This window comes from Zootoca vivipara, chromosome 5, assembly GCF_965207765.1.
Source record: "Zootoca vivipara chromosome 5, rZooViv2.hap1.1, whole genome shotgun sequence".
Classification (NCBI taxonomy): Eukaryota; Metazoa; Chordata; class Lepidosauria; order Squamata; family Lacertidae; genus Zootoca; species Zootoca vivipara.
Genome location: NC_142588.1, coordinates 9892744 through 9920321, shown reverse-complemented (window position 1 = coordinate 9920321; position 27578 = coordinate 9892744). Strand labels below are relative to the sequence as shown.

Here is a 27578-nt window from a genome sequence, read left to right as displayed (position 1 = left end):
TGCCTGCCTGCCTTCCCCAAGCCAAGAGAGCAAGCGCCGCCGCCGCCAGTCCCCCGGACCCCATAGGAACGCATTGATTAAGTTTTAATGCATTCCTATGGGAAACCGCGACTCGCTAGATGAAAAATTCGTTACACGAATTGACCCGTGGAACGAATTAATTTCGTCTAGCGAGGCACCACTATATTTGCAGTAAGGAGAGTGATGGGGATAAAGCACTAGAAAATGTGGGATAAGGAGTCATGCCACGATGTATGGCCTCCCTGCAAAGAATGAGAATGAATGCTCAGCAAACAGTGGGTGTCGTAGAACCTCCCTGCAAATTTTATGCAAACAAATCAGGACGAATGCTTAACACACAAGTCTTCTGGAAATGCAACAAACACCCTTCAAAGTCTTAGCTCTTCCTTCTTAGCTGACCAGACTTTACACTGGCCCTAAGAGGATAACCTTCTCATGTACCTCTGGCTCAGGTAAAAGGAAACGAGGAGACGAAAACAAACACACACACTGTCCTTTCCCCCAGTTGCCCATACGTTAACCCACTCAGTTGCCTGAATTACCAGCTGGTTGCTGTCGACTGCACATTGCAGTCACGTTCAGCACCGCCTATGCACCAGACCACTGTCAACAGCAAAGTTCTGTTGCACAAAATTCCTCCGAGAACAGTTGGCTCCTGCACACTCTAGGTGGGACACACACCTGCTGCTAGTTACTTTGGGGAAAAAGATGGTTTTAAGGTAGTGATTTTCATGCAGCTTGTTTCTGGTAAACCAGAAGCCATGGATGGGATATCCTCTGTGGGAGGGATTCCATGCTTAGAGAATGCTGTATGCTTTGCTAAGTGGGGAATCTGGCTCTTTGAGATGGGGAGTGGGATGGACAGATAGTTTTCAGTTTGTCCATTCACCCCACCCTGCTGCCACCCACAGAGAGGCCCCTGAAAGCTAAAATAAGCTGATAGAACCCTAGGAAGAATGGTTCTCCAGAAGATGTTATGAATAGGCCACGTATTTCTTCACAAAGGAGGTGTACACTTGTGAAGAGACCCATGACCTGGAGCACGGAAGGCAGATTGAGAGGATAGGGGTAAAGATTGTATAAGAGGAAAACAGCAGTGATGTTTGGTCTGCTAGCCAGACTGAAGACTTGGATTACCAAACATTGAAAAAGGAGAGAGATAATCATCACACGAGACTCCTCCATTGCCTCGCTGACAATTTCATTTCCCAGAAGGTGAAGAAGCAAGAAAGAGATTATCTATCTTCGACCTGGTCCTCACCAACAGGGAGGAACTGACTGACGAAAGGGAAGTATTGGGAAACTTGGGACGAAGCGATCATGTCCTCCTGGGTTTCATGATACAGAGGCAAGGGGAAGTTGAGTATAGTCAGACATGCACCCTGAACTTTAAGAAGGCCAATTAAAAAAACAAAAACTTAAGCAACTCCTGGGTGAAGTCCCATGGTCAGCTATACAGTGGTACCTTAGTTTACGAACTTAATCCATTCCAGAAGTCCATTCTTAAACCAAAGCGTTCTGAAAACCAAGGTGTGCTTTCCCATAGCAGCGGGGGACTCAATTTACAAATGGAACACACTCGACAGGACATGGAACATGTTCTTATTCCAAGGCAAAATTCACAAACCAAAACACCTACTTCTGGGTTTGCAGCGTTCTTAATCCAAGTTGTTCATAAACTAAGCTGTTCTTAAGCCAAGGTACCACTGTACTCAAAGAGAAGGGAGTCCAAGATAGATGGGGGTTTCTGAAAGGTGAAATATTGAAGACACAAAAATGGACGATTGGCAAGAAAAAAGAAAAGTGGGAGGTATCTAAATAAATAAATAAATAAGGGGCTTACAGATGAGCCGAGAGTTAAGAAGGGCATGTATAAGAAATGGGGGGGGGGGATCATGAAGGAAGAGCAGACACGAGTAGCCTACAGTTGTAGGGAGAAGGTCAGATCAGACAAAGCTCAGAATGAGCTTAGGCTTGCAAGAGAGGTTAAAAGTAATGAAGAATGTTTATTCAGCTATGTTTGAAGCAAGAGGAAGAAGTACCCCTTGCGTGGAGAAAATGGATAAATGCTATTGGGGGACAGAGAGATGGTGGAACTGCTCAACACCTATTTATTTGCCTCTGCTTTCAACCCAAAGGAAAGCATTGCCCATCCTGGTCATAACAGAGGAAATGGTGCAAGGAGGAAGCTGCAGTCCAAGATAACTAGGTGTTCCCATACCACCTCTTTTTCTATCACATTTCAAGGGCCAGATGAGCTGCAATCTCAGAGCCTCTCTCTAATCTTTGAGAATTCTTGGAGAACAGGTGAGGTCCCTGCAGACTGAAGGTGGGAAAATGTGGTCCCCATCTTCAAAAAGGCGGGGGGGGGGGAGTCCCAAGTAACTACAAACCACTTGACATTGATACCAGGGAAAGGTCCTAGAACAAATAATTAAACCGTCGGCCTGCGAGCACTTGGGAAACGCATACAAATTCTGACAGCATATGCACATTCTCAAATATGTCACGAAGTTTTTCACATATTGCCCAGAGAATGTACAAAATGCACCTGAGACATGCATGTTCTCCTTGTTGGTAAAAGGTAAAGGTAAAGGGACCCCTGACCATTAGGTCCAGTCGTGACCGACTCTGGGGTTGCGCGCTCATCTCGCATTATTGGCCGTGGGAGCCGGCGTATAGCTTCCAGGTCATGTGGCCAGCATGACAAAGCCGCTTCTGGCAAACCAGAGCAGCACATGGAAACGCCGTTTACCTTCCCACTGTAGCGGTTCCTATTTATCTACTTGCATTTTGACGTGCTTTCGAACTGCTAGGTTGGCAGGAGCTGGGACCAAGCAACGGGAGCTCACCCCGTCACAGGGATTCGAACCGCCGACCTTCTGATCGGCAAGCCCTAGGCTCAGTGGTTTAACCCACAGCGCCACCTGGGTCCCTCTCCTTGTTGGAGAGATACACAAATCCCCGGAGAATGCAAACAATTTCCTCTTCATGTGCTGATTATGTGCACATTCTCCACGTGGCATGGCAAAAGTGCACATTGGCTAGTTGTTTTGCACATTCATCTCCCGTTACCTCTAAGGTTACCTTACATTACACCAATACATACGCAACATAATGATCATGTCTGTTGTACTGGTTTGCTTCTCATTAATCTTTTTGCTCTATCAGCTGGTGGGAATTCTGAAGGCAGGGGACATGCTTTCAGAACTCACACTCACATAGCTGCCAAGTCTCCCGCTGAAAAATGCGGGGTCAGCAGCAGCGCGGCACCAGAAGTCGCTTCTACGCATGTCCGGACATGCATAGAAGCGACTTCCAGTGCCGCGCTACCCATGTATGGGTACCGGAAATCGGGCGGCGCCAGGACCCAAAATGGAGCCTCCCTGGCAGGTAAGAAATCCGGGGGATTTACGGGATTTTTCCCAATCTGGCTGCCAGTGGGAAACAGTTTAAAATATGGGGGTTTCCCATGAAAAACGGGAGACTTGGCAGCTATGCACTCATTCAGGGGGCTAAGAGGAAGTACCCCTCCCATGATGTCATTTCCTGCTGGCAGCCCTGCCTAGTTCCCAGAGGGAATACTTTCTGAAAGTAAGTGACTGCCCCACCTCGGAACCTTTGGGTATAGACATCCTCTCTAGGACAACTTGGCACCTGGCTGCGTTGCTGAGTCATGATATTTCTCTGCATCCTTCTGCTGTCATTGGTAAACTGTGGTCTTATGCTGAGATGGAAACAAGTGTGGCTCCATTAGCCTCTCCCCACCAGGCTGTTAACGTTAATGTTGTGTGTCCTACCATTTGAAGAGAGAGAGAGAAAGAGAAAGAGAGAGGAGCTTTGACTAAATATAGTTTGTTCTTCCACATTAAACTTTATCACCATCAGCAAACAGGAGTAAATCACATTAGCATGGGCGGGTACAGGTAGGGGGGGACACAGCGCGTGGGGGGGGGGAGATTGCCTGTCCACAGATCCCAGGATGTGGAAATTGATTGCACTTCACTCTAATTGGCTCATTTGGCCTGGATGCCATTGCAGGGGTCATTACAAGCAAAGTCTCACTTGCTTTCTTTCATTTTTAAATAACTGTAACATTGCCCTCCGGCCTTTCGTTATTCTAATTTACAACCAACCAGGGCCCTCCTTTCCTAAGATGTCTTCTCCCTGCCCCCGCCCCCAGCTTATTAATTAATTTTTTTGAGAAAGTAATAATAAGTAAATAAAAATGTGCACCGCACCCCCGAGACCATTCCGTTGTAACTCTCCAACCTCCCAAAATTTCGACACCTCTTGCGATGGTTTGACCCTTGTCCGTTTTAACAGTACAAATTCTACAAATACCTTCCGTATCTGCGTGTCCCCTGTCTTACCTTAATGGCACATGGTCAACAGACCCTGGACACCTTCCACCAGACATTCCATGAATTTCACCCCACCATCAACCTAACCAATCTATGCAAGAAATACACTTTTTGGACACTACTATAAAAATACAGGATGGTCGTATAGGCACCACCCTATACCGAAAACCAACTGACCGACAAACATACCTACATGCTTCTAGCTACCATCCCAAACATACCAAACAAGCCATTGTATACAGCCAGGCCCTACGTTACAGCCGCATCTGTTCCAACTCTACAGACACAGACTCTCACCTAAGAGATCTACAGCAAACCTTTTTAGAACTAAAATATCCACCCGATGAAGTTAAACAACAGATCAACAGAGCCAGACTGATACCCAGAGAGAACTTGCTGCAAGGCAGACCCAAAAAAGAAAATAACAGAACACCACTAGTAATCACATACAGCTCCCAAGCTAAAACAGTACAGCGCATCATCAGAGATCTACAACCTCTCCTAGACAATGACAGTTCTCTTTCTCAAGCTCTGGGAGGAAGACCTTTCATTGCCTACAGACAGCCACCCAATCTTAAACAACTCCTCACCCACAATAATACCACCACTAGACTTAACACGGACACTGGTACCAGAGCCTGCAATAAACCCAGATGCCAACTTTGCTGCTACATACATCCGGACAACACCATCACTGGCCCCAACAAACCATCTCAGGACTATTTAATTGCTCATCTTCTAACATTGTGTATGCCATCAAATGCCAACGGTGCCCTTCAGCTCTCCATATTGGACAAACAGGCCAAACCCTACGCCAAAGGATAAATGGACATAAATCTGATATCAGGAATCACAAGACAGAGAAACCAGGAGGGAACACTTCAGTCTCCCAGGACATTCTATACAAGATCTCAAAGTAGCTGTTTTATTACAGAAAAATTTCAGAAACAGACTGGAAAGAGAAGTTGCTGAATTGCAACTCATTACCAAGCTTAAAACCATGGAGAGACCTGGTCTGAATAAGGACACTGGATTCCTATCTCATTATACATGATCAAGCTTTCTTTAGCACCTCAGCCCTTGCTTTTTCCTGCAAGACCAATTGCAGTCGTTAACAGTCGTCAACAGGTTTACCACTCCTATCAGCCAATCACCCATTCCCACCACCCTTCTGAGTAATACCCCTCCCCACCCTCTCACTCTATATAAGGGTCTGGTGACTTCTGTTTCAGTGTATCTGAAGAAGTGTGCATGCACACGAAAGCTCATACCTATGACAAACTTAGTTGGTCTCCAAGGTGCTACTGGAAGGATTTTTAAATTTTGTTTTGGCACTTGTTAACTTAGCATTAATAGCTATATCCCACACCTCTTTAGACCATTCTTCCATTTTAAGGTGTCTTCTTAAACAGGAAAACTCAAGAGTCCATCTGGTTAAAAGTTTCTAATGGGTCTATACTGGTTTCCCCACACATTTAAGGAATGATTCACACACAAACACAACACTTCTCATGTGAGCCACTCCACGCAATAAAGGCAAGGAGGGTAGATTCCTCATGACTGTTTCTCCAGCCAATGCTAATTGGCCAAGCACCATGCAAGAGAGCCTGTGTGGTGTAGGGGTTAGAGCGATGGACTAGGACCCGGGAGGCCAGGGTTCAAATCCCCACTTGGACACTGGGTGACCTCGGGCCAGTCACTCACTCTCAGCCTAACCTACCTCACAGGGTTGTCTTGAGATTAACTGAAGACGGGGGAGAACCATGAACAGCATCTTGAGGTCCTTGGAGGAAAGGCGGGATATAAACAAAATAAACAAACAATATTCTGCTTGTCCAGCATTTCTGGGAACAGCAAACATCGTTGAAACCGGCTGGCTGTTGCACCCAGTAACAATGAGGAAGAATTTAAGCAAAGCACAGAAATAGGCAAGTGAAAAGTTGGGGTGCACTGTACCAATTGCTTAGTTACATCAGAAAATACAGCAGGAAAGCAAAAAAATGATGCGATCCTAAGCACGTTTCCTCAGATGTAAGTCCCACTGAGCTCTATGGGGCTTACTTCCTGTGCTTCCAAATCCCCAGGTGGCAACTCCCAAAAGTTCCATATCAATGTTAAATAAGATAAGAGAATGGAACCGTGTGGGACACCTCAACCCAACCATCTCCTCATAACTACTTTTCTGCTAGTGGGTGCCCTGTATAAAGACCTTTGTTGGGAGAGGGAGGCCAGGGGACCCATCCAGTCATAACCATAATGAAGATGCAATGAACTGTTATTGGGAAAATTTTAACTCATAACTATAATAATAATAATAATAATAATAATAATAATAATAATAATAATAATAATAATTTATTATTTATGCCCCGCCCATCTGGCTGGGTTTCCCCAGCCACTCTGGGTGACTCCCAACAGAATATTAAAAACGCGGTAAAACATCAAACATTAAAAGCTTCCCTAAACAGGGCTGCCTTCAGATGTCTTCTAAAAGTCAGGTAGTTGTTTATTTCCTTGACATCTGATGGGAGGGTGTTCCACAGGGCGGGCGCCACTACCAAGAAGGCCCTCTGCTTGGTTGCCTGTAACTTCGCTTTTCGCAGTCAATCCCCTCCCGCTAGGTTTTACTAGCCATGATGGGCAGGGATTGAGATGGCATGCATTTTTTATTTTACTTTATTAAATTTATATATTACGGAATGAGACGCCCCTATTTTCCACAGAGAAATGTTGGAGGGTATGCAATACATACCCTTACTTTCTGCGCATGCACCCACAGTCCCCCTGCAACCCCCCCCCCAACTGGATGAAGGTGCAAATGTAAGAGATTGGACAAAGAAGAATTCGTGGGGACCTAACTACTACATAGGGACGTGGGTGGCGCTGTGGTCTAAGCCACTGAGCCTAGGGCTTGCCGGTCGGAAGGTCGGCGGTTCCAATCCCCGTGACGGGGTGAGCTCCCGTTGCTCGGTCCCAGCTCCTGCCAACCTAGCAGTACGAAAGCACGTCAAAGTGCAAGTAGATAAATAGGTACCGCTCTGGCGGGAAGGTAAATGGTGTTTCCGCGCGCTGCTCTGGTTTGCCAGAAGCGGCTTAGTCATGCTGGCTGCATGACTTGGAAAAACTGTCTGCGGACAAACGTTGGCTCCCTCGGCCAATAAAGCGAGATGAGCGCTGCAACCCCGAGTACCTTTAACTACTGCATCCACTAAGTGGTAGCTTTTCCTTGATGGTGTCCTCCAAACACGGATATAACTGTAATTTAAAAAAGGCTCTCACGACTCAGCGTGTGTGATCAGCCGTTTCTCCTCCCCAGACACCCACCCCTCTGTTAGGTGGTGCACACGACTGCTCCACGAGGGAGTCCTGAGCATTGCAGGAAGGCTGCAGTGCCCACAATGGCCGTGGTAGAAAGACGGCATGATCTGCTAGAAGAGAATGAAATAAAATGCCCTGCGAGCAGATCACAGCGTCCACGGTGGGGGAGGAAGCCAAAGGCCATGCCTATGTATCACTATAAAAAATAACATTAATTGGGATGCTTCGCCATTTCCTGAACAACCCATAATTAGGTTAGATAAGAAACTAGCAGTGTCTAAGAGCTATAAATGTCTAAATTAAGTTATTTTGAAAGTGCCCGGCACTTTGACATTTTGAGAGTTCACAGTAATTGAGGTATTGAGATAAAATTGCTCCTGTTATTTAAAAGGTCATTATCTTCTTCAGTTAGATAGATGGAGACTATTTTCCACTCTAGTGAGCCGTTCTATTTGGGACAATTAGCCAGGCTTGAGTAGATCCGCACAGGTCTCTACTCCCACTTATCACAGCTCCGGCCGTGACACATCGAAAGGGTTTGTAAATACAGGCTCAAAATAGCCCATCTGTATTCAGATCACAAGCAGGCACCAAAAACACCCCTCACGTGACAGAAACTCCACGGCTAGATGCTGAACGACCCAAACACAGCCCTTGGAACAAGAGAAAGCCATTTTGCAACCGGTCCCTTCGATAACATCACCTACTCCAGCCCCCGCTTGCTAATTATGTTATTAAGGGAAGCTTCTCTTTTGCCTTTCATAATCCACACTGATTTCTTTATCGATAAAAAGACGCAATTTGCCCTTTTCCTTTTTAAAAAACCAGCAACAAACAGCTGCCATACAAGCAGTAGGCGGGTCTTCCCTGCATTCCTGAACTTGCAGGAAAAGCACAGCCAGGGACTTCATAAGGTTTTCAGTGAGCAGTTAGGAAGGTTGCGGAATTCAGCCCACTGATTTTATAGTCTTGAACATTTCTCTGATGATAACAGGGACATCTTATCCTATATAATAAAGTCCCTGTGTCTCTGCGCCCAGTCCCTGTGTCCGCGCTACTGCGCATGTGCCCCACGGACACAGGGATTGGACGCAGAGACAATATCTCGGTCGTGCGCCCAGGACACTCACATACGTTCTAGCGCCCGTTTACTTAACGGGCTGAATGACACTAGTTCAATCATAATAACGTCACTATTTATACCAGGGGTCAGCAACTTTTTTCGGCCATGGGCCGGTGGGTGGCTGGACTATATTTTGGGGGGAAATATGAACAAATTCCTATGCCCCACAAAAAACCCAGAAATGCATTTTAAATAAAAGCACACATTCCAATCGTGTAAAAATATGCTGATTCCCGGACTGTCCGTGGGCCGGATTGAGAAGGCGATTGGGCCAGATCCGGCCCACGGGCCTTAGTTTGCTTACCCCTGGTTATACCCCGCCTGTCTGACTGGGCTGCCCCAATGACTCTGGACAGTTTCCAACATACTGTATATGAAAACATAATAAAACATTAAACTTCCCTATACAGGTCTGCCTTCAAATACCTTTGTATAGTTCATACCCTCCATCGTTTCTCTGTAGAAAATAGGAAAAGTGGGGCATTCCAGGATCAAATCAGAAACCGGGGCAGCGTCTGTAAATCTGAGACTTAAGTCTGGAAAACAGGGACACTTAGAGGGTCTGTTAGATTTGTAGAATGGTAGAAAGCCCCTCTTCCCCCACCAGACACCTATAAAGTAAGGTAAGCTCAACAAAATTAAAGCACCTCAGAAAACTACTGCTGAACTTTTCCCTTCCATTTGATAATTTTCAAATGGAAATTCCTTTTTTGCGAACTGATGGAGCAGGGTCAGGGGGATGAGATATTTATTTATTGTTAGATTAACCAACCTGCCCCTCGCACCGTAAGGTCTCAAAGCAGGTTGCAACAATGGAATATACAAATTATAAAACAAACAGAACCGTTAACAAACAGAAAATAAGAAACATGCAAAAATGATTCCCAACCGCTTATGTATAAAACAGTTTTTTTAAAAAACCAACTCCATATATAAAAACAATACATTGAAAAACAGCTCCGTATTTTACAAACAATTGAAATTACTTCCAAGACACCTGCAGACTGTGAAAAAGATGGGAGAAAATGCATGGAAGCAGCTTTGGGCACAGCCAAAATACCCACCTCAATGAAACATCACTTGATTCATGGAACCAAGGACAAAAATACATCCGGTGTCAATGCATTTGGTGGTAAGAAAACCAGCATAGATAAGGTTGGAGGTGGTGGTCAAAAGGCCCCGACTGAATACTACAGGGCATCTGGGTTTTGGCCAATGTAAGTTGTCTCTCCATGGTTTGTTGCAAACTCCATAGGCAATGCCTTGTCTGTCTATTGCAGTGTTTCCCAACCTTGTGCCTCCAGCTGTTTTTGGACTACAACTTCCATCATCCCTAGCTAGCAAGACCAGTGGTCAGGAATGATGGGAATTGTAGTCACAAAACATCTGGAGGCACAAGGTTGGGAAACACTATTGCACTGTACTACCAGTTCCTCCAGCTCAGGGCTGCGTCTGTTTACAGTACCAGAGTTTGATGTTTTGATCCATCTCAAGTTGCCTATCTGCATGGGTTTCCTTAGTCTCTATGATTTTAAGCTACAGAAGAATAAAAACAATGAAAAGAGCTGGTGAGGCTTGATACCCTCCCACGAGGCTGTTGGCTGTGGATCTGCTGAAGGTAGGGTCCTTCCCCATAGGTATTCTGGGGAGAGCATGTGACATTCCACTGGGCTTTTGTTTCATGAATAAGCGTCTAATGCAGGCTTCCTCAACCTCGACCCTCCAGATGTTTTAAGACTACAATTCCCATCATCCCTGACCACTGGTCCTGCTAGCTAGGGATCATGGGAGTTGTAGGCCAAAAGCACCTGGCGGGCTGAGGTTGAGGAAGCCCGATCTAATGCGTTACTGGGCCTCAAGTACAAAAGAAAACCCTTTGGACAGCCACAGTAGACAGAAACCTTTATTTTCTTTAGCACAGCCCCCAAATTGCACCAGAAAAAGGAGCTGCTCCAGGAAAATGCAGGATCAGTCACATACCAAATCAAAGTTTGATACTATTTATCACAGGGCAGGGGCTACCAACCCTTTTGGGGGGGGGCAAGTGACCTACTCTGGACACGTTTGGGGAAAGGTTCATGGGATGGCTGCCAGGGGATCATGGCAGCACTTCTGAAAATAGCCGCCACATCCAAAAGAGCAGAGAAGGAGACAGGACCACCAAATGGTGTGGCCATGGCTCCTCCATCAATGGGGGAAAGGAACCTCTATCAGTTATCAGCACATGTAGGTCAGAGAGAAGCTCTTTGAATGGCTCTTCTGTTTGCAAGGGAAGGGAGAGGGGGGTGGTGTCCAATCCACACATGCGAGTGAGTTTAAGGGGGCATGCTCAATTTAAGAGCGGTCAAGGCAGTGCAAACAGGAACCCAGCAGGAAGAGCTGTCTTGTGCCTTGTGGATTTTTTGAGAGGGCATTTACCAATGCCTTTTGTGGGTGCCATAGGAGGAACCGGTGGGCACACTGGCAGTGCACTTCAAATAAATTATCATGCCCTAGAGCAGGCATCCCCAAACTGCGGCCCTCCAGATGTTTTGGCCTACAACTCCCATGATCCCTAGCTAACAGGACCAGTGGTTGGGGAAGTTGGGAATTGTAGTCCAAAACATCTGGAGGGCCGAAGTTTGGGGATGCCTGCCCTAGACGAACAGACCTTTGTAGACTGAATTGGGTGCAGTGGGGAGAGAAAATGGAGCTGGGTTGGATCTGAGGTAACACCCCCCCCCTTTCCCCATGGTTACAGTAAGTTTTAGAGCAGGGGTGGCCAACTCCCAAGAGACTGCGATCTACTCACAGAGTTAAAAACTGGCAGTGATCAAAGTTGTTGAGGTTTTTTTTTTTTTTTTTTTTAGGAAGGAAAGCCCTGTTTCACGTAAAAGTTCTTGAGATTCTTTAGGAAGGAGGAAAGCGACTGAGCTTTTTTCTTAGGAAGGAAAGCGCTGTTTTTGGTGGTTCAGGTCATTTTAGGGGTGCAGGACAAAGGTGTTGAGTTTTTTTAGGGGAGCCAAAGTTTTTTAGCTTCTTTGGGGGGAGCCACTGATCTACTAGTGATCTAGCACAGACGTCCAGTGATCTACCAGTAGATCACAATCTACCTGTTGGGCATGCCTGTTTTAGAGGGTTCACAGGCCAGGGTCCGCAGTTGCCAAGTTTCCTGGAAAGAATAAATGCTGGCAATAAAGACATTTCCTTAACCTCCAGCATTGGTTGTCAGGAGGAAGTCTTTGGGCTCATACCACATTTTGAAATACTAGGCTTAGGCAATGGCAAAGATTATACCCAAGACCTACATCGGTCTCTGCCTGACATTGTGGCTCATCATTCTCTGTACATCTCTCACAGTTGCACATCTCTATGTGCTGAAACAGTCCGGGTGAGGCCATCGAGGACCAGACGATGGTTCTTCCTACTCATCTACTGACCAGCAGAAGAGCTTTCCTGTGTCATCGCCTGCCAGGAGCTTGGAATAATTCCTTGCGTGGGGAGAAGGCAGAAAGGACATATTTAGGAAGAAAACCATCGGCAACATCTTTCAGAGTCTTATGCTGTCGGCGCTCATTGGAACAGAATCGTTTCAAAACAAAGCCCTGGAGAATATTACCGTGAATGTCACATATCTTAAGATAGAAAACATTTTTTCAAGTCAGGTCCGTTTTAGAAAGGATAAAGCACAATGTGGAAGAAGTACTAACAGCAATAATCCATAGACTCTAATTAGCATTCTCTTCCACACAAGATATTTTATTATTATTATTATTATTATTATTATTATTATTATTATTAAATCACCTGGGGAGGGACAGCCACACACCTCCTTGTCCTGCAAATACGTGTTATGTGCCTGGGTTTGGAAATGTGTACTTTGTTTTGGTTTGTAATCTGAAATGTATCGTACACAAGTTCACGGTGTTCTTGGTACTCATCACAGGGTTTTAAATACTAGGCTTAGGATTGGCAAAGTGCAGGGTTCTTTTTTTTACAAAAATTCTAGATCACAGCCCTGGTGAGGGGCTAGGAAGCTGTCAGGTCCTATTTTGTCCCTATTTTCCAGGGACAGTTCCAGATTTACAGAATCCGTCCCAGTTTCTGATTTGATCCCGGAATATCTGTTTCCCTTAAAAGGCAAAGGGACCCCTGACCATTAGGTCCAGTCATGACCAACTCTGGGGTTGCAGCGCTACTCTCGCTCTACTGGCCGAGGGAGCTGGCGTACAGCTTCCAGGTCATGTGGCCAGCATGACTAAGCCGCTTCTGGCGAACCAGAGCAGCGCACGGAAACGCCGTTTACCTTCCTGTCGGAGCAGTTCCTATTTATCTACCCTTTGACGTGCTTTCAAACTGCTAGGTGGGCAGGAGCAGGGACCAAGTAATGGGAGCTCACCCCATCGCAGGGATTCGAACCGCCAACCTTCTGATCGGCAAACCTTAGGCTCTGTGGTTTAACCCACAGCGCCACCCGCGTCCCTGTTTTCCTTAGGTTGTCGCTATTTTCATCAGAGATATGTGGGAGGGTAAGGAATGATGTGACGCCCGAGCCAAGGAGATAAGGAACTCTACAACCTTTAGAAAACATCTGAAGGCAGCCCTGTACGGGGAAGTTTTTTTAAAAAAAATGTTTAATGTTTCATTATGTTATTTTATATGTTGGAAGCTGCCCAGAGTGGCTGGGGCAACCCAGCCAGATGGGTGGGGAATAATAATAATAATAATAATAATAATAATAATAATAATAATAATAATAGGACACCTCTATTTTCATCAGAGAAATGTTGGAGGGTATGAGCTTTCACCCTGATCCAGATTACCCCCACTCCCACCCCAGACAGCCATGCAGTTTGCAGTGTGGGGAAATGATCCCATTGAAGTGAATGGGAGCTATTCCTGCCCCCCTCCGTGCAAACTGCAGGTCTGTGGGAGGGGCAATCTGCATTGGGGGCGGGGAAGCCTTCTATACCCACACAAGAATCCCAAGCCAGGGGGAAATATATGATTCCGGTTTGGCTCTGAGCTGCTAATTCTGCCATTTTAGTGGATGAAACCTATTTTTTATTTTTGCAAATTTATTTTGTGAGGGGTCTTAAAAACATGTTTTGGGGTGTGAGCAGTGCTTTTTTTTCTAAACAAATGTTTAGGGGCACTCTCATTTTCCTACTCATATTGAAATACTGGCCCTCAATCAAATCAAACTTAGATTCAAAAAATGTTTAGGGGTATACGTACCCTCGCTCCCCCAGGAAAAAAAGGACTGGGCGTGAGGAATTCAAATTTGCTATTATTTTGTGATTGGGCAACATTTAGCTTGGTAAGCCTGATGAGGAAGCACATAGACTGTTTTTGGAAAACCAAAGAATTTTAATTTTACCTTCAAAAAATGTCAGGTAATGCTAAATAAAATAATAATAATAATAATAATAATAATAATAATAATAATAATAATACAGCAAGTACTATCATCTTTAATGATGTCCGTGCAATTTCTGCCAACGTTTTACTTACCAAGCAAAACTGAATTACATTAATTTACATTAATTTAACCAAAATATCTTTTGAATTCCCAAGTCTTGTTACAGCTTTTTAGCACCCCTCATTTTTGGAATTTGAAAATTGAAAAACCCAACACGCCCTGCCGTACTTGTGTCTCTGCTGTGCTTCATGGCCTTGGTATTCATAAAGATATCATAAAGATAGGTGAATTAAGGAAAACTTTGCTCCTATTTTTTTTATTGCCCACAACTATGTTGCCAGATGTTGCTTTTGTGGTCTTGGGGGGGGGGTTCTTCACACAGTGCTCCTCAACACCTGTCAGCCCCCCCCCATTTTGCTGCTAAGGCAAATCCTTATTTTATATGCAATACCACCACCCCCCATCAGAAAAGTCTGATTCATAATGAAACCGCAAGACCAAATTCATTGTTAGTCTGCCCTCTCGTGGCCATATGAGATACTGCAATTGAAATGATTACCTGGAAACCGCCAGGGCTGTTACAGCTGGAATGGTTTTGCTAGTTCTCTCCGACGGAGTCATGCTGAGATTCATCTCCAGGCAGAGGGTGAATGGTTTCTCCACCTTGTTGCCTGTAGTGTGGTTTTTAAAATATATAAAAATATATATATTCAGAAAATGCTTGGGGATTTTCATTTCAGGGGGTGGGTGTGGGAAGTGGCAAATGTTTTGTTTATAGTCAGCAACTTGTTAACTGGAGAACAAATATATTTAATCCTGGCCTGTGCTGTTGCCAGAAGGGCCTGTCCCAATTGAATTTGCAGGCTATGATAGTTACATGTGCTGACGTGTGGCTATATCAATTGTGAGCTAAATTGGATTTGTGTATTATTGCTTTCTAAATTGCATGCCTAGTTCAGCAAAATTGTTCATCAGTGTTTACTGGCTCGGTGCTTAATAAGATGCCCCAGAATACCTTGCTGCCAGGATATAATGCAGCCCGTAATTGCCCAGTTAAAACAAATTACATGAAGTCCTGGTATTATCAACTTATCTAAATCTGCTCATAATACAACCAATAATTAAATGCCAAGAACACTGTGCAAAAATTGTAACTCAATCATTGTTACTTCAGTCTTTGTAATGACCACATTTTGGATTAATAGTCCCTCCCCCTCCCCCCCATAATGTTGCCAAATAGACAGGGGAATATCTCAGGCTGCTGAAAATACCTTGAAAGTAAGTAGACTTTTTAGGAAACACAGACTCCGGCGTCTGCAAGGATTAAGCCTCATTGGTAGTGAGAGATGCTGCGGTGGTAAGAATGTCTGTGTGGAATCTCTCTTCCAACGATACATTTATTATCTTACTACGCTAAGGATTATTGACCTAACAATGAGATTTAGTGCACAGCCCTAGTTCAGCGTAAGATAAACATCTTAGTCCACCCACATCCCGAAAACCATGCCTTCTGGGGTAAGTGGAAACTGCCCATGCCATGCTTAGAAACTTCTATGAATGTACATTTGGATAGTCAACATGCAAAAAAGGCCTGCCAGGACCATAATCTCTTGTTAACTGCGTTCACCTAACTTACATAAATCGGACTTCTTACAGGAAAAGCTTGCGACACTTTTGCACTCACCCAAAATCGACTTGCAAAGCATTTTCTGCATATGTGTATGCAAATATTTCAAAAACATACGAATGTCAAAATAAGACTCTTGGCAGCTGCTGCATTTGTTAGCTAATCTGGAACCATTTATTTACGTTTCTAAGTGCTGGGGTTTCCATTACGTCTAAGCTTTACATTCCCTCCCCGGAGCTCAATTGAATTTGACTTGAGCTCAATACAGTGGACAAGAACGGAAGAAATCTTTGGGCCAGGAGCCCCCTGCTGGCTTCCTGCAGACTTGGCAGGTCTCCAGTTTTTATTCCATCGCAGCAGGGAGCTTTTCTGAAATGCATATTGCTAAAGACCTTGCCTTTTCTATAACCATTTCTTAGTCATACTTTATAAGGTAAGCATATAAAAAGAGCCTGCTGGCTCAGCCAATGAATCATCTAGTTCATATATATATAGGTAATGGACCCCGGATGGTTAGGTCCAGTCAAAGGTGACTATGGGGATGCGGCGCTCATCTTGCTTTCAGGCCGAGGGAGCCGGTGTTTGTCCACAGACAGCTTTCTGGGTCATGTGGCCAGCAGGACTAAACTGCTTCTGGCGCAACGGAACACCGTGACGGAAACCAGAGCGCACGGAAACGCCGTTTACCTTCCCGCCGCAGTGGTACCTATTTATCTACTTCCACTGGCATACTTTCGAACTGCTAGGTTGGCAGGAGCTGGGACAGAGCAACAGGAGCTCACTCCATCACAGGGATTCGAACTGCTGACCTTCTGATTGGCAAGCCCAAGAAGCTCAGTCGTTTAGACCACAGCGCCACCCATGTCCCTACACCATCTAGTTCACACAGTGGGCAACTAGAGCCCATCTCGTTGTTGTTTCTCCCCTTCTGCTGCACCCATCTATTAAATCGGGCATCCCCAAACTTCGGCCCTCCAGATGTTTTGGACTACAATTCCCATCATCCCTGACCACTGGTCCTGTTAGCTAGGGATCATGGGAGTTGTAGGCCAAAACATCTGGAGGGCTGCAGTTTGGGGGTGCCTGTGTTAAACCATAACCACCATAGTATAATCCGATTACTTCTGTAGCTCAAATCCTGCTCGCAGGTTCATTGTACTATAATATTTCTTTAAATAGTCTGGATACAGTCTTCCCACTGGTGTGGCAGGAGAGGATGGCAATTGTGGCAGGAAGATTCAAGGACCATAAAAAGACATTTAAACATTTCAGTATGGTATAGTACAGTATGAATATATATTTTTTAATTTGCAGAATATGGTATTCATCTCTACACAGTCCCATCCTTATTTCAGACATCATGATATATTGATATATTGCTGGTTAGCTGGTGAAATATTGCAGTGTTTGAAGCTCACACTTCTCAACGAATTTGTAGACATACTTAAGGTACATATGTAAGAGGCTCATTTATATTTTGGGACTGATTCATGTTCTTACGGAGCTGCATTGTTTTATACTTTCTGGATGCTGCTTTATAAAGTAGTTGTGATCTATGTTATAAAATCAAGCACTGCAAGGAGTTGTTTCTTTTTGTTTTCCAATGTATTTCTTGCCAGTAAAAAATGTCCAAGCAATTTTTTATTCTGAAAGCGGGGCCCAGAGAAGAAAGACTGAGAACCATTGATCTAAGTCATTGATTAAAAAAAATACTGAAGAATACCAGACATAGGAGTAAGATAGGCCAAAGGTTGGCTGTTGCAAAAGGCATGAGCTTTGCTGGACCTCTGGTAGGCTGGAGAAGAGGAACTGAGAACTTCCTTTCTTTCCAGATTGCGGCAACATATTCCTAATCTGTTAGTCAACATAATGCCTTCTCTTTCACAGAGAACATTTGTCCAAGCTATCCTTACCCGTTTCCCCTTGGCATTCAGAAGAGTTATTTTGTGATCTCATACTAATGTCCTGGCACGGGTGTGAATTATTTTCAACTTTCCAGACCTATAAGAGCAGAAGAAAATAGATTTAATAATAGGATTGTCACCTGAGAAAGGGACGTCTCACCCCCCTGTTCGTTATTGGTCTTCTACCAAAAGCTATTTTTTTATAAAAAAAAACCTTTCCAATTTATTTTACTGGTTCTAACAATCTCTGCTTATTTGGAATAACTTTTACTGTTGGTGGTGGTGAATTTTGACTGCTCCTGTTTTTGGTGTTTCAGTGTTTTTGCAACTGATGTCTCAAAACGTTTAATTCATAGTTAATTTTCGTTATGAGCCACCTTGAACTTTTAATGGGGAAAGGTAAGGTGGTGATATTTTTAAAATAAAGGTCATTGGAACTTAAAAGTTGAATACAATAAGCTTCAATAATAAAAATTTAATAATTATTAAATCCACTTTAATAATAAAGCATATTGAATTATGATTACATAATCTTACGTTATGAAATAAACTTTAATAAGTATGTCAGTTAAATCTGCTTTCTTTTGCATAAAATTAAAAGCAATAGTATTGGGGGGGGAGTTTTAGTGGTGAGCAAATTTGCATTGTTCCAAGCCTCAACTTTGAAATGCTGGCTTGCCCAAGAGTAGCCAAGATGGTGAAATTAACTAAATGCATGAAATGGAGGCAGTGGGAAGATTTTACTTTCTTGGGTTCCATGATCACTGCAGATTGTGACAGCAGTCATGAAATTAAAAAGCATCTGCTTCTTGGGAGAAAAGCAATGACAAACCTAGATAGGATCTTAAAAAGCAGAGACATCATCTTGCCGAAAACGGTCTATATAGTTAAAGCTATGGTTTTCCCAGTAGTGATGTATGGAAATGAGAGCTGGACCATAAAGGAGGCTGATCGCCGAAGAATTGATGCTTTTGAATTCTGGTGCTGGAGGAGACTCTTGAGAGTCCCATGGACTGCAAGAAGATCAAACCTATCCATTCTTAAGGAAATCAGCCCTGAGTGCTCACTGGAAGGACAGATTGTGAAGCTGAGGCTCCAATACTTTGGCCACCTCATGAGAAGAGAAGAATCCTTGGAAAAGACCTTGATGTTGGGAAAGATTGAGGGCACAAGGAGAAGGGGACGACAGAGGACGAGATGGTTGGACAGTGTTCTCGAAGCTACGAACATGAGTTTGACCAAACTGCGGGAGGCAGTAGAAGACAGGAGTGTCTGGCATGCTCTGGTCCATGGGGCCACAAAGAGTCGGACACGACTAAACAACAAAAGATGACAAAAAACCCCAGAGACTTTTCCTCAAGCTGGGACAAGCTGAGGAGCCCCCCAAAGTGGAAACTCTCCCCTGGAGAGGCCTACCTTTACAGCCCCACCTGTGTCTCCCGTGACTATGAGGCTCTGCACGTCCCAGTCCATCACTTCCATGAAGCAGCAGCACGAAATTGTGGCTCCAGGGCTGAAGGTTGCTGTAGCCAGAGGCTGTCCATTGACGTTCCATAAGTAGAGGGCTGTCCCAGCACAAGAGGCAATGTCACCCTGAAACACATCGCAATACATCACTGGAGAGCACGGGGCGGGCTTAGGCATAGTCTCTCTCCAACTAACACAGGCAAGGGTGACTTGTAAATAACAAAGGTAAAAGGTTAAAAGGTAAAGGGCCCCTGGACGGTTAAGTCCAGTCAAAGGCGACTATGGGGTTGTGGCGCTCATCTCGCTTCAGGCCGAGGGAGCTGGCGTTTGTCCGCAGACAGATTTCCGGGTCATGTGGCTAAACCGCTTCTGGTGCAACGGAACACCCTGACGGAAGCCAGAGCGCATGGAAACACCGTTTACCATCCTGCTGTACCTGTACCTATTTATCTACTTGCACGGGTGTGCTTTTGGTTGACAGGAGCTGGGACAGAGCAACAAGAGCTCACCCTGTCATGGGGATTCGAACCGCTGACCTTCTGATCAGCAAGCCCAAGAGGCTCAGTGGTTTAGACCACAGTGCCACCTGTGTCCCATCACAATACATCACGTGGCAGGCTTAGGCATAGTCTGTCCACCAACACAGGCAAGGTGACTGGTAGATAACAAAATGACCATTACAGCAAGAACGGATGTGAACCTGCGTCTTTCTGGTTAAAATTCAATAGTCTTGCCAATATACAACGCCAGCCTCACGAAGCCAGAAGTCAGAAATTCTGAATTGATGAAGGAGCCCTGCAAGGATCATCTAATTCACCACCTGCAATGCAGGAATCTCAGCTAAAGCATCCATGGAAGATGGTCATCCAACCTCTGCTTAAAAGCCTCCAAGGAAGGAGAGTCCACCACCTCTGAAGGGAGACTGTTCCACTATCAAACAGTTCTTACTGTCAAGAAGTTCTTCCTGGTGTTTAATTGGAATCTCCTTTCTTGTAACTTGAAGCCATCGGTTCAAATCTTGCTCTCGGAGCAGGAGGAAACACGCTTGTTTCCTCTTCCATGTGATAGCCCTTGAGATACTTGGAGATGGCTATGATCATATCTCCTCTCAGTCTCCTCTTTTCTGGGCTCACCATACCCAGCTCCTTCAAGAGCTCCTCGTAAGGCCTGGCTTCTAGACCCTCCATCATCTCGGTCACCCTCTTCTGCAAACATCCCAGCTTGTCAACACCCTTCTTAAATTGTGATGCCCAGAATTGAACACAAGAATGGGCTGGCCTGTTCAAGGCAACATTTTCCATCTTTGAACACTTTTTGTGGTCTTGTCTTTTTCAACTGTTTTAGGTGTGGCAGCTATTCTGCGCTACGCCAAGCTCCCAACGGGTGCCCATTTGTGACTGGCATCTGCCACCCCAGAAGTTTGGTGACCACTAGGCTACTCTATCAATTCTTTGCCAGAATCCTCTCCGCACAACTTTCCTCCCCTGGGGTGTTAAGTGCATTCTGCATTTAAGGCACTGTGAGGGGGGGAAATAGCCATGGAGAGGAAGATTTGGAGCACAGAAACAGTGGGTGAAGCAAACTACCCTTTCCCTCGCTGCTTCTCCAATCCCAATGGCTTTTCCAGTTCCAGGTGTGGTGTTGAGAAGCTTAGACACACCTCTGCAAATAGGACATTTAGTTTAACCCTACATTTAGTGCCTCGCCCGCGTTAGCTGATTATTGGAGAGGAACGTCGTGAGACAAGAAGAGGCCGTTTCAAGGTAGCTAGCTCAGTTGGTTAGAGCTGGCAACGCCAAGGTTGCAAGCTGGATTCCTGTACAGGACAGCTGCACATTCCTAGATGGACTAGATGAGCCTCGGTGGTCCCCTTCCAACTAGACAGATTCTCCTCTCAGTAAGAAACAGGCTGGCACAGGGCATAGCCCTTGGCCGGGAGCAGGGCCGGCGCGTCCATTTAGGCGGAATAGGCAGTTGCCTAGAGCGCCAAAATGGAGGGGGCGCAATCCAGCCTGCCCAGGGCTGTCCCATCTGTTCCGCCTGCACCCTCCCTCCAGCTCCCAGTCGTGCCCTCCGGCAAGGCCAAGTGCGGCGGGCAGCCAGAGGGCGAGACGGGAAGCTGGAGGGCACTGCCATTTTGAGGAAAGTTTTGCCATGGTGGTTCTCCCCCTCATTCTGTGTTGTGCCACACCTCCCCTACCCCACCCATGGCAACTAATTTGTGACTGGACCCTCCCTCCCTCCCTTCTCTGTCTCTTCCCTCCCTCCCTCCCTCCCTCCCTCTCCCTCCCCCTCTCTCTCTTTCATCCCTTCCTTCCTTGTCTTCCTTCCTTCCTTCCCTCTCTCTTCCCCCTCCCTCCCCACCCTGCACTATTATTCTGTGGTAGCAGGACTACCACTGCTTTGGAACATGTAGCAGAGATCATGGTTACAAGGAACAGGCTGGATGTGAAATACATCTGTGTTTGAAATATGATTGGCGGCGGCGGCGGGGGGGGCGCCAGAAGGTGATCTTGCCTAGGGTGCAAAAAACCCTAGCACCGGCCCTGGCCGGGAGAAGATTCTGATTTTCTCAAACAAATGAAATGCATGTGGAGAGGGTCACCTGTAACCAAACAGGAGCGAAAAAGCCTGGAGGCCGAGTCCAGCACAGAGAGAACAGCCTGTAACAATTCCCCCCCCCTCCTGCTTCAGCTCTGTCTCCGCGGCTGCTTTTAGTGCCCCCTCTCAGCATTAAGGAGACTATTAGAAACCTCTGTAAAAAGAAGAAAAATCAATCTGTCGCGTCTCAAGATGGTTTCTTGCAGGGAAGGGCACCCATTAAGTCGTCATGAAATGTTCATGGACGTGTCAGGAGGATGATGATGAATGAATATCTTACCGTTGAATCATTGATGGCAACAGCCGAGAGGCAGGCCTCGTGGGCAGGAAGCTGGGCGATGGGTGTCAGCTGGTTCAGGTCCCAGATGATGCAGGATCTGTCCGCGGATCCGCTCACGATGATGCTGTAGGACGTGGAGGCAGCCAAGCAGGTCACAGGCTGTGTGTGCCCATACAAAGGCTGGGAGACAAAACAAGCAGAGGCCACAACAAAAGGGAGACACTCATTTAGTACCAAGCCACAAGGCATCCTTCAGTTTACAAAGACAAATGGTCTGTTCCACCGGGGAGAGAGAACTCTTAGAACTCTTAGAACTACAGTGCTACAAACACATCAGTGAACCGGACCTGCCTGTGATGCTTGGAGCAATGTTGTTAAATTAAAACACCGCAGGTGCTCAGTCTGTGGCTTCCATACTTATTCCATACTTTGGGCCAAATGACACCAGGCACTGAATTCTGTGCAGTTTCTCCCTTAAGGCTTAAAAAGAGGCAGCTGTTGAGGCTGCAGCCTGAAGCAGAAGACCTGGAGGAGGAGATAGAGTTGCCTGCCCCAGCGTTTCTCAACTGGTGAGCCATGGCTCCCAGGGGAACCTTGAACAACCATCACAGGAGCCATGGGTGGGGGGGAATACCAATTTCCCTCTACTTCAATTTCCCCTCTTCTATACTCCCACCTGCCTAGTCACCTGTATTTCCTCAAGGATGAAGAATTGACCACCTAGTGGGGGGAAAGCTCTGAAAAGTGATTCAAAGTGCACTTTGCATTTTTATTTTCGTTAGTATACAGTGGTACCTCTACTTATGAATTTAATGCGTTCCAAACGCACACTCGTAAGTCAAAAAAAATTGTAAGTCAAATCCCATTGGGAGAAAAAATTCGTAAGTCGAAGCAACCCTATCTAAAAATTTGTAAGTAGAAAAAATCCTATCTAAACAGCATCCAAGATGGCGGACGGAGCTCCATTCGTAAGTAGAAACATTCGTAAGTCGAGTCATTCGTAAGTAGAGGTACCACTGTACTTTTTCAGATTATCTGATTTGTGTGTGTGTGAGAGAGAGAGAGGGAGGGAGGGAGGGAGAGAGAGAGAGGGAGAGAGAGAGAGAGAGAGAGAGAGAGAGAGAGAGAGAGAGAGAGAGAGAGAGAGAGAGAGAGAGAGTTGGCTTCTTATTTGATTATTATTATTATTATTATTATTATTATTATTATTATTATTACTATTTTGACAAAGTAATAATCATACATAAATAAGAACAAAAATGTGCACCCCACCACCGAGACCATTCCATTGTAACTATCCAACCTCCCAAAAAAATTTCGACACCTCTTGCGATGGTTTGACCCCTTTCCGTTTTAACAGTACAAATTCTGCAAACACCCTCCATATCTCCTCAAAATCATTTCTCCTGCATATTCCCCATCTTACCTTAATGGCACAAGTTAATTTATCATTAATAGCTATATCCCACACCTCTTTATACCATTCTTCCATTTTATATTCACCTTGCCCCTTCCACTTCCTAGCTATCATAATTTGTGCAGCTGTCAATAAATTTGTGAGCAAGTCCTTCATAGCCTGCAAACCTTCCACCCCATCATAAATTGATAATAATGCTACCTCTGGACTTTTGGTCAGCCTGATTATTATTATTATTATTATTATTATTATTATTATTATTATTATCCTTAATTTCATTTTCATTTTTCCACAATTTACAAAAACAGCAGTAGCAGGGGAATGAATGACTCATAATTTTTATTTTTTAAAAAAAAGCCTTTTCAAAGCCCACACACAAAACATCGTCACAGTTTGATGACATATCCCAGCTAGGCAAAAGCACTTGAGGAAGATGGAAGAGGGTCAGTGGTTTGGCCACATTTAACCCCTGGAACCTGGGTTCCCCACTCAGACCCTAAAGTGTGGATGGCAATCAGGACTCTGATCATTTTCAGACTTTCTACAATTTGTGCAACAGCCCCACAAAGCCCTGCATTTCACAGCCACAAAAATGACAGGAGCAAGCAGGAAAAAAATCCAAAATCCATCCCCCGAGATCTCCAAAACACTGCACTAGAAACGACTTAAAAAACCTCGTACGCTTGATTTGACAGCTATTTTAATCCAAGGACTCATTGAATAGCCAGGTCTCTTGTAGCACTGTATTGCAGAAGCGGAACAAAGAATATGTTATTTCAGAGGTATGGGTTTTCAATAATTCTGATTTCAGATTGTACGATGCACTTTGTGCAAACGAAGGGTTGGGGAACCTTTGCTGTTGAGTGTTTTAATACCTCTTCCTCCTCATTATTTTGTCAGTACAAATACTTTCTTGGAGAGGGGCAGTATCTGCTCCCTGCCCAAGAGCCAATGGATCTCTCGCTCTATAACACCAAGTGCCCTTGAGCACAATCATTTTGCCTCCTGGAAATTTGAGCTCGGATGTTGTACCTGCTTCAGGTTCAAGCAAGCATCTCCACCTCTCGCCACAGACAGCTCCCAGACGCACAACACAGAGCTGCTTCCAGAGGTGATGAGTGTCGTTGGTGTGGGGCACACAGCACAGAGGCAAACCCCCCAATCAGCCGTGGCTTCAAATGTGGTCACCTTCTACATATAAAGAGAGAAAAATGCACATCCATGCAAAAAGGAACAAAGTAAAAGAAGATCGACAAGCAAGCAGCCCGGGAAATTCAGAAACTAGGGCTGCATCAACACTGACTCATTTAATATTACTTCCCCCTATTAGAACAATATTATGAACGTAAATAGTAGGACCAGTGCCAGATTTACGTATCAGCTAAACAAGCTATAGCTTAGGGGTTTTTTGTGCCCTAGGCGAGATCACCTTCTGGCGCCCCCCCCCCAATTAATAAAAAATAAATAAATTAATTAAAAAATAGAAAATAGAAAAAATAGAAATAGAAATAGAAAATATAAAACATAAAAATAGAAAATAGAAAATATTGAAAAATAAAAAAGTAGAAAAAATTAAAAAAATAAATAAAAATAAAATAAAAAAACAGCTGAGAGGCGCGACGAGGTGGCCCCAGGCTCGCGCTCCCCGCGCGCCTCCAGAGCTTCGGGCGGGGAGCGCGAGCCTGGGGCCACCTCCACTGTGTCTGTCACCTGTTGAGCGGCTGCAGGCCACTCTCCGGAGGCATGCGTGCGCCTCAGGATAGCGGCCTGAAGCCGCTCAACAGGTGTCAGGGGCAGTGGAGGCAGCGCCCTCCATTTTGGCGCCCTAGGCAGCTGCCTAGTTCGCCTAAATGGACGCGCAGGCCCTGTTAGGACCCCACTCTCTTGCCCCCCCAAATATACTTCTTCTTAATTGTATTTCAGTTCAACAATTACTTTGATAAAATCCATATTTTGTTATGTCAGACCGAGTCCACAAGGGGACAATTCGTCTCTCAACACAGAACTAGGGACTTTCCGGCAGTGGCACCCAGTTTGTGGAATTCCCCTTGACCGCACAAAAAGTTAAGTTGGCTCCCCTACCAAAGGCATTTCTTCAGCCACCTGAGATGTTCTAATCTACCCTCCCATTGGGCCTTGACTGATTTTTCTTTGGCAATTCTGCCTCATTTGTATTTATTGTTGTAGTGTTCTGCTGCTTGGTGTATTTTTAGCTTCAATTGGCTCTCTCGCTCAGATATTGGTAGGCTCTGCTGGCTAATTATGAAGGTGGCTACGGAACCTAGTACTTACGATCTACCTGCCAGTTTGCCCCAGCGTGGCACTAGGTAAGGGGCACAGTGCGTAATTAAAAGGGAGGGTGACTCCTGAACCCAACCAACAAGCAATGGTTTCTGCCAGGGAGCTGGGGGCCGTCTGAGGATTCGGGGCTCTGATACCAACCCAGTTTACACAATATACATTCCATGGGAATACCAGTAAATTTAATAGCATGGAATACAGATTCTAAAAATGCAATAGTAGCCCAGTGTGATGTCAAGAAATGAGATAAGATTGTCAACTGAATATGATATTATAAAGGCATAGTTTTTGTTGTTCAGTCCCATTATTGATGTCAGATCACCTGGAAGCCGATTCTACCAACTTATTTGATGCACGTTGCCAGCCCATCTCTCACTGCTTGCAACTACTGGCCACATGACCACTCAAAACAGCCCGAGGACATAATTTTGAATGTGTATTGCAGCCATACCCAGAAACACGTTGCTGATTACCTTGTCTGATCCGGAAGCAGCTAGGCAGCAGGTGAAGTCGTCGAAACCCCAGCAAAACACTTTATTCCACTGTGGGGGGATCAAAATTTTGTTCCCCCCCACAGCCAAAGTTCCCTTTTCAGTACACACAATGTGACCCACAGGTCCTTGAGGTGCCTCTGTATAGGGAGGGGGGAGAAGAAAAGGAAGTAACTCTTTTGACGCATCTGCCTTTAAAAGGAGAGAGGGAAATCAAAGGTCAAGAAGGGAATGGAAGAAAGGGGAAGAGGAGAGATATTGGATCTTCAAAGCCAGAATGAAGTGGTAAACGATAAATGCTCTTCTCTAGTTGGTGCATTTGCCTGACTTACTCCTTTGGCTGATGATAATAGGAGCTGTTCCCTAGCTCAGTGATGGCGAACCTTGGCACTCCAGATGTTTTGGGACTACAACTCCCATCATCCCTAGCTAACAGGGCCAGGGGGCGGGGATGATGGGAGTTGTAGTCCCAAAACATCTGGAATGCCAAGGTTCACAATCACTGCCCTAGCTACTCCCTGCATCCGTTTGTTCTCTGGCTGATGGATGGAGCCAGTCAGGTCTTCCCTTTGCCATTATGTAATTCTTGGGAGACAGACAGCGGACCCTCTCAGTGGCTTTTGGTCCCTTGGCCTCTGGGCAGGTCCAGAGTTTTTAACTTTTGGATCTGCTCCTAGGGAACCTGATCCCATCGAACAAATGCACATTGAATCTCAGCAATGGCCATCATCAGGTGCTCTCTCTACCCCCCTAAAGTCCCCAAACAATCTGTACCTTTGACAGCAATTGATGAAGGCTTCAGATTACGCAGGTGGTTGAGTGTTGGTAGCAACTGACTAGCTGTTTGAGAGAAGAGGATGCTGTCTCTGCTCATTGTATGCTTCCCCAAGGCATTCCTGGCTGGGTGTGGTTTGGTGAAAAGCTGTGAAGAAGTAGCAAAAAATTATTTCTGCATCATATCATATTTATTATATTATATTATATTATATTATTATTGTTATGTACTGAGCTGAATCCTAGAACAATAGGATCCTGAATGCAGCAGTTTGATTGGTCCGCAGGAGCCACCCAATCCAGCTCCAGGTGGAAGTGAATCAGCAACCTGATTGGCCTGCAGGAGCCAATCAGAATGACTCCCAGGCTGCGCACCTGGTCCTTCAGGGGCACAGTTACCCCATCCAGGACCAGGGAGTCCTCCACACCTGCCTGCCTCCTGTCCCCCCCAAATAGTATTTCTGTCTAGTCAGGATTCAACCTCAATCT

The 27578-nt window shown here is 45.3% G+C and overlaps 1 protein-coding gene across 2 annotated transcripts in view; it reads right to left on the bottom strand.

Annotated features, from left to right (window-relative positions):
• Positions 1-9557: 9557 nt before the first annotated feature.
• The window catches only part of LOC118096134 (WD repeat- and FYVE domain-containing protein 4), a 158507-nt gene continuing 140486 nt past the window's right edge, over positions 9558-27578 (bottom strand). The window contains exons 48-55 of one of the 2 annotated variants that reach the window (XR_015949956.1): positions 27090-27237; positions 26298-26455; positions 24556-24714; positions 22107-22286; positions 19189-19351; positions 17768-17855; positions 14787-14898; positions 9558-12296 (exon numbers count right to left, since the gene is read on the bottom strand). Coding sequence is in view for 1 of the 2 variants with exons in the window: in XM_060275113.2 (XP_060131096.2) it covers positions 12230-12296; positions 14787-14898; positions 17768-17855; positions 19175-19351; positions 22107-22286; positions 24556-24714; positions 26298-26455; positions 27090-27237 (1089 nt within the window). In the remaining variant the exon portion in view is untranslated. Of the gene's footprint in view, positions 12297-14786; positions 14899-17767; positions 17856-19174; positions 19352-22106; positions 22287-24555; positions 24715-26297; positions 26456-27089; positions 27238-27578 lie in introns of both variants that reach the window. The other variant, XM_060275113.2, reaches the window with a different exon arrangement.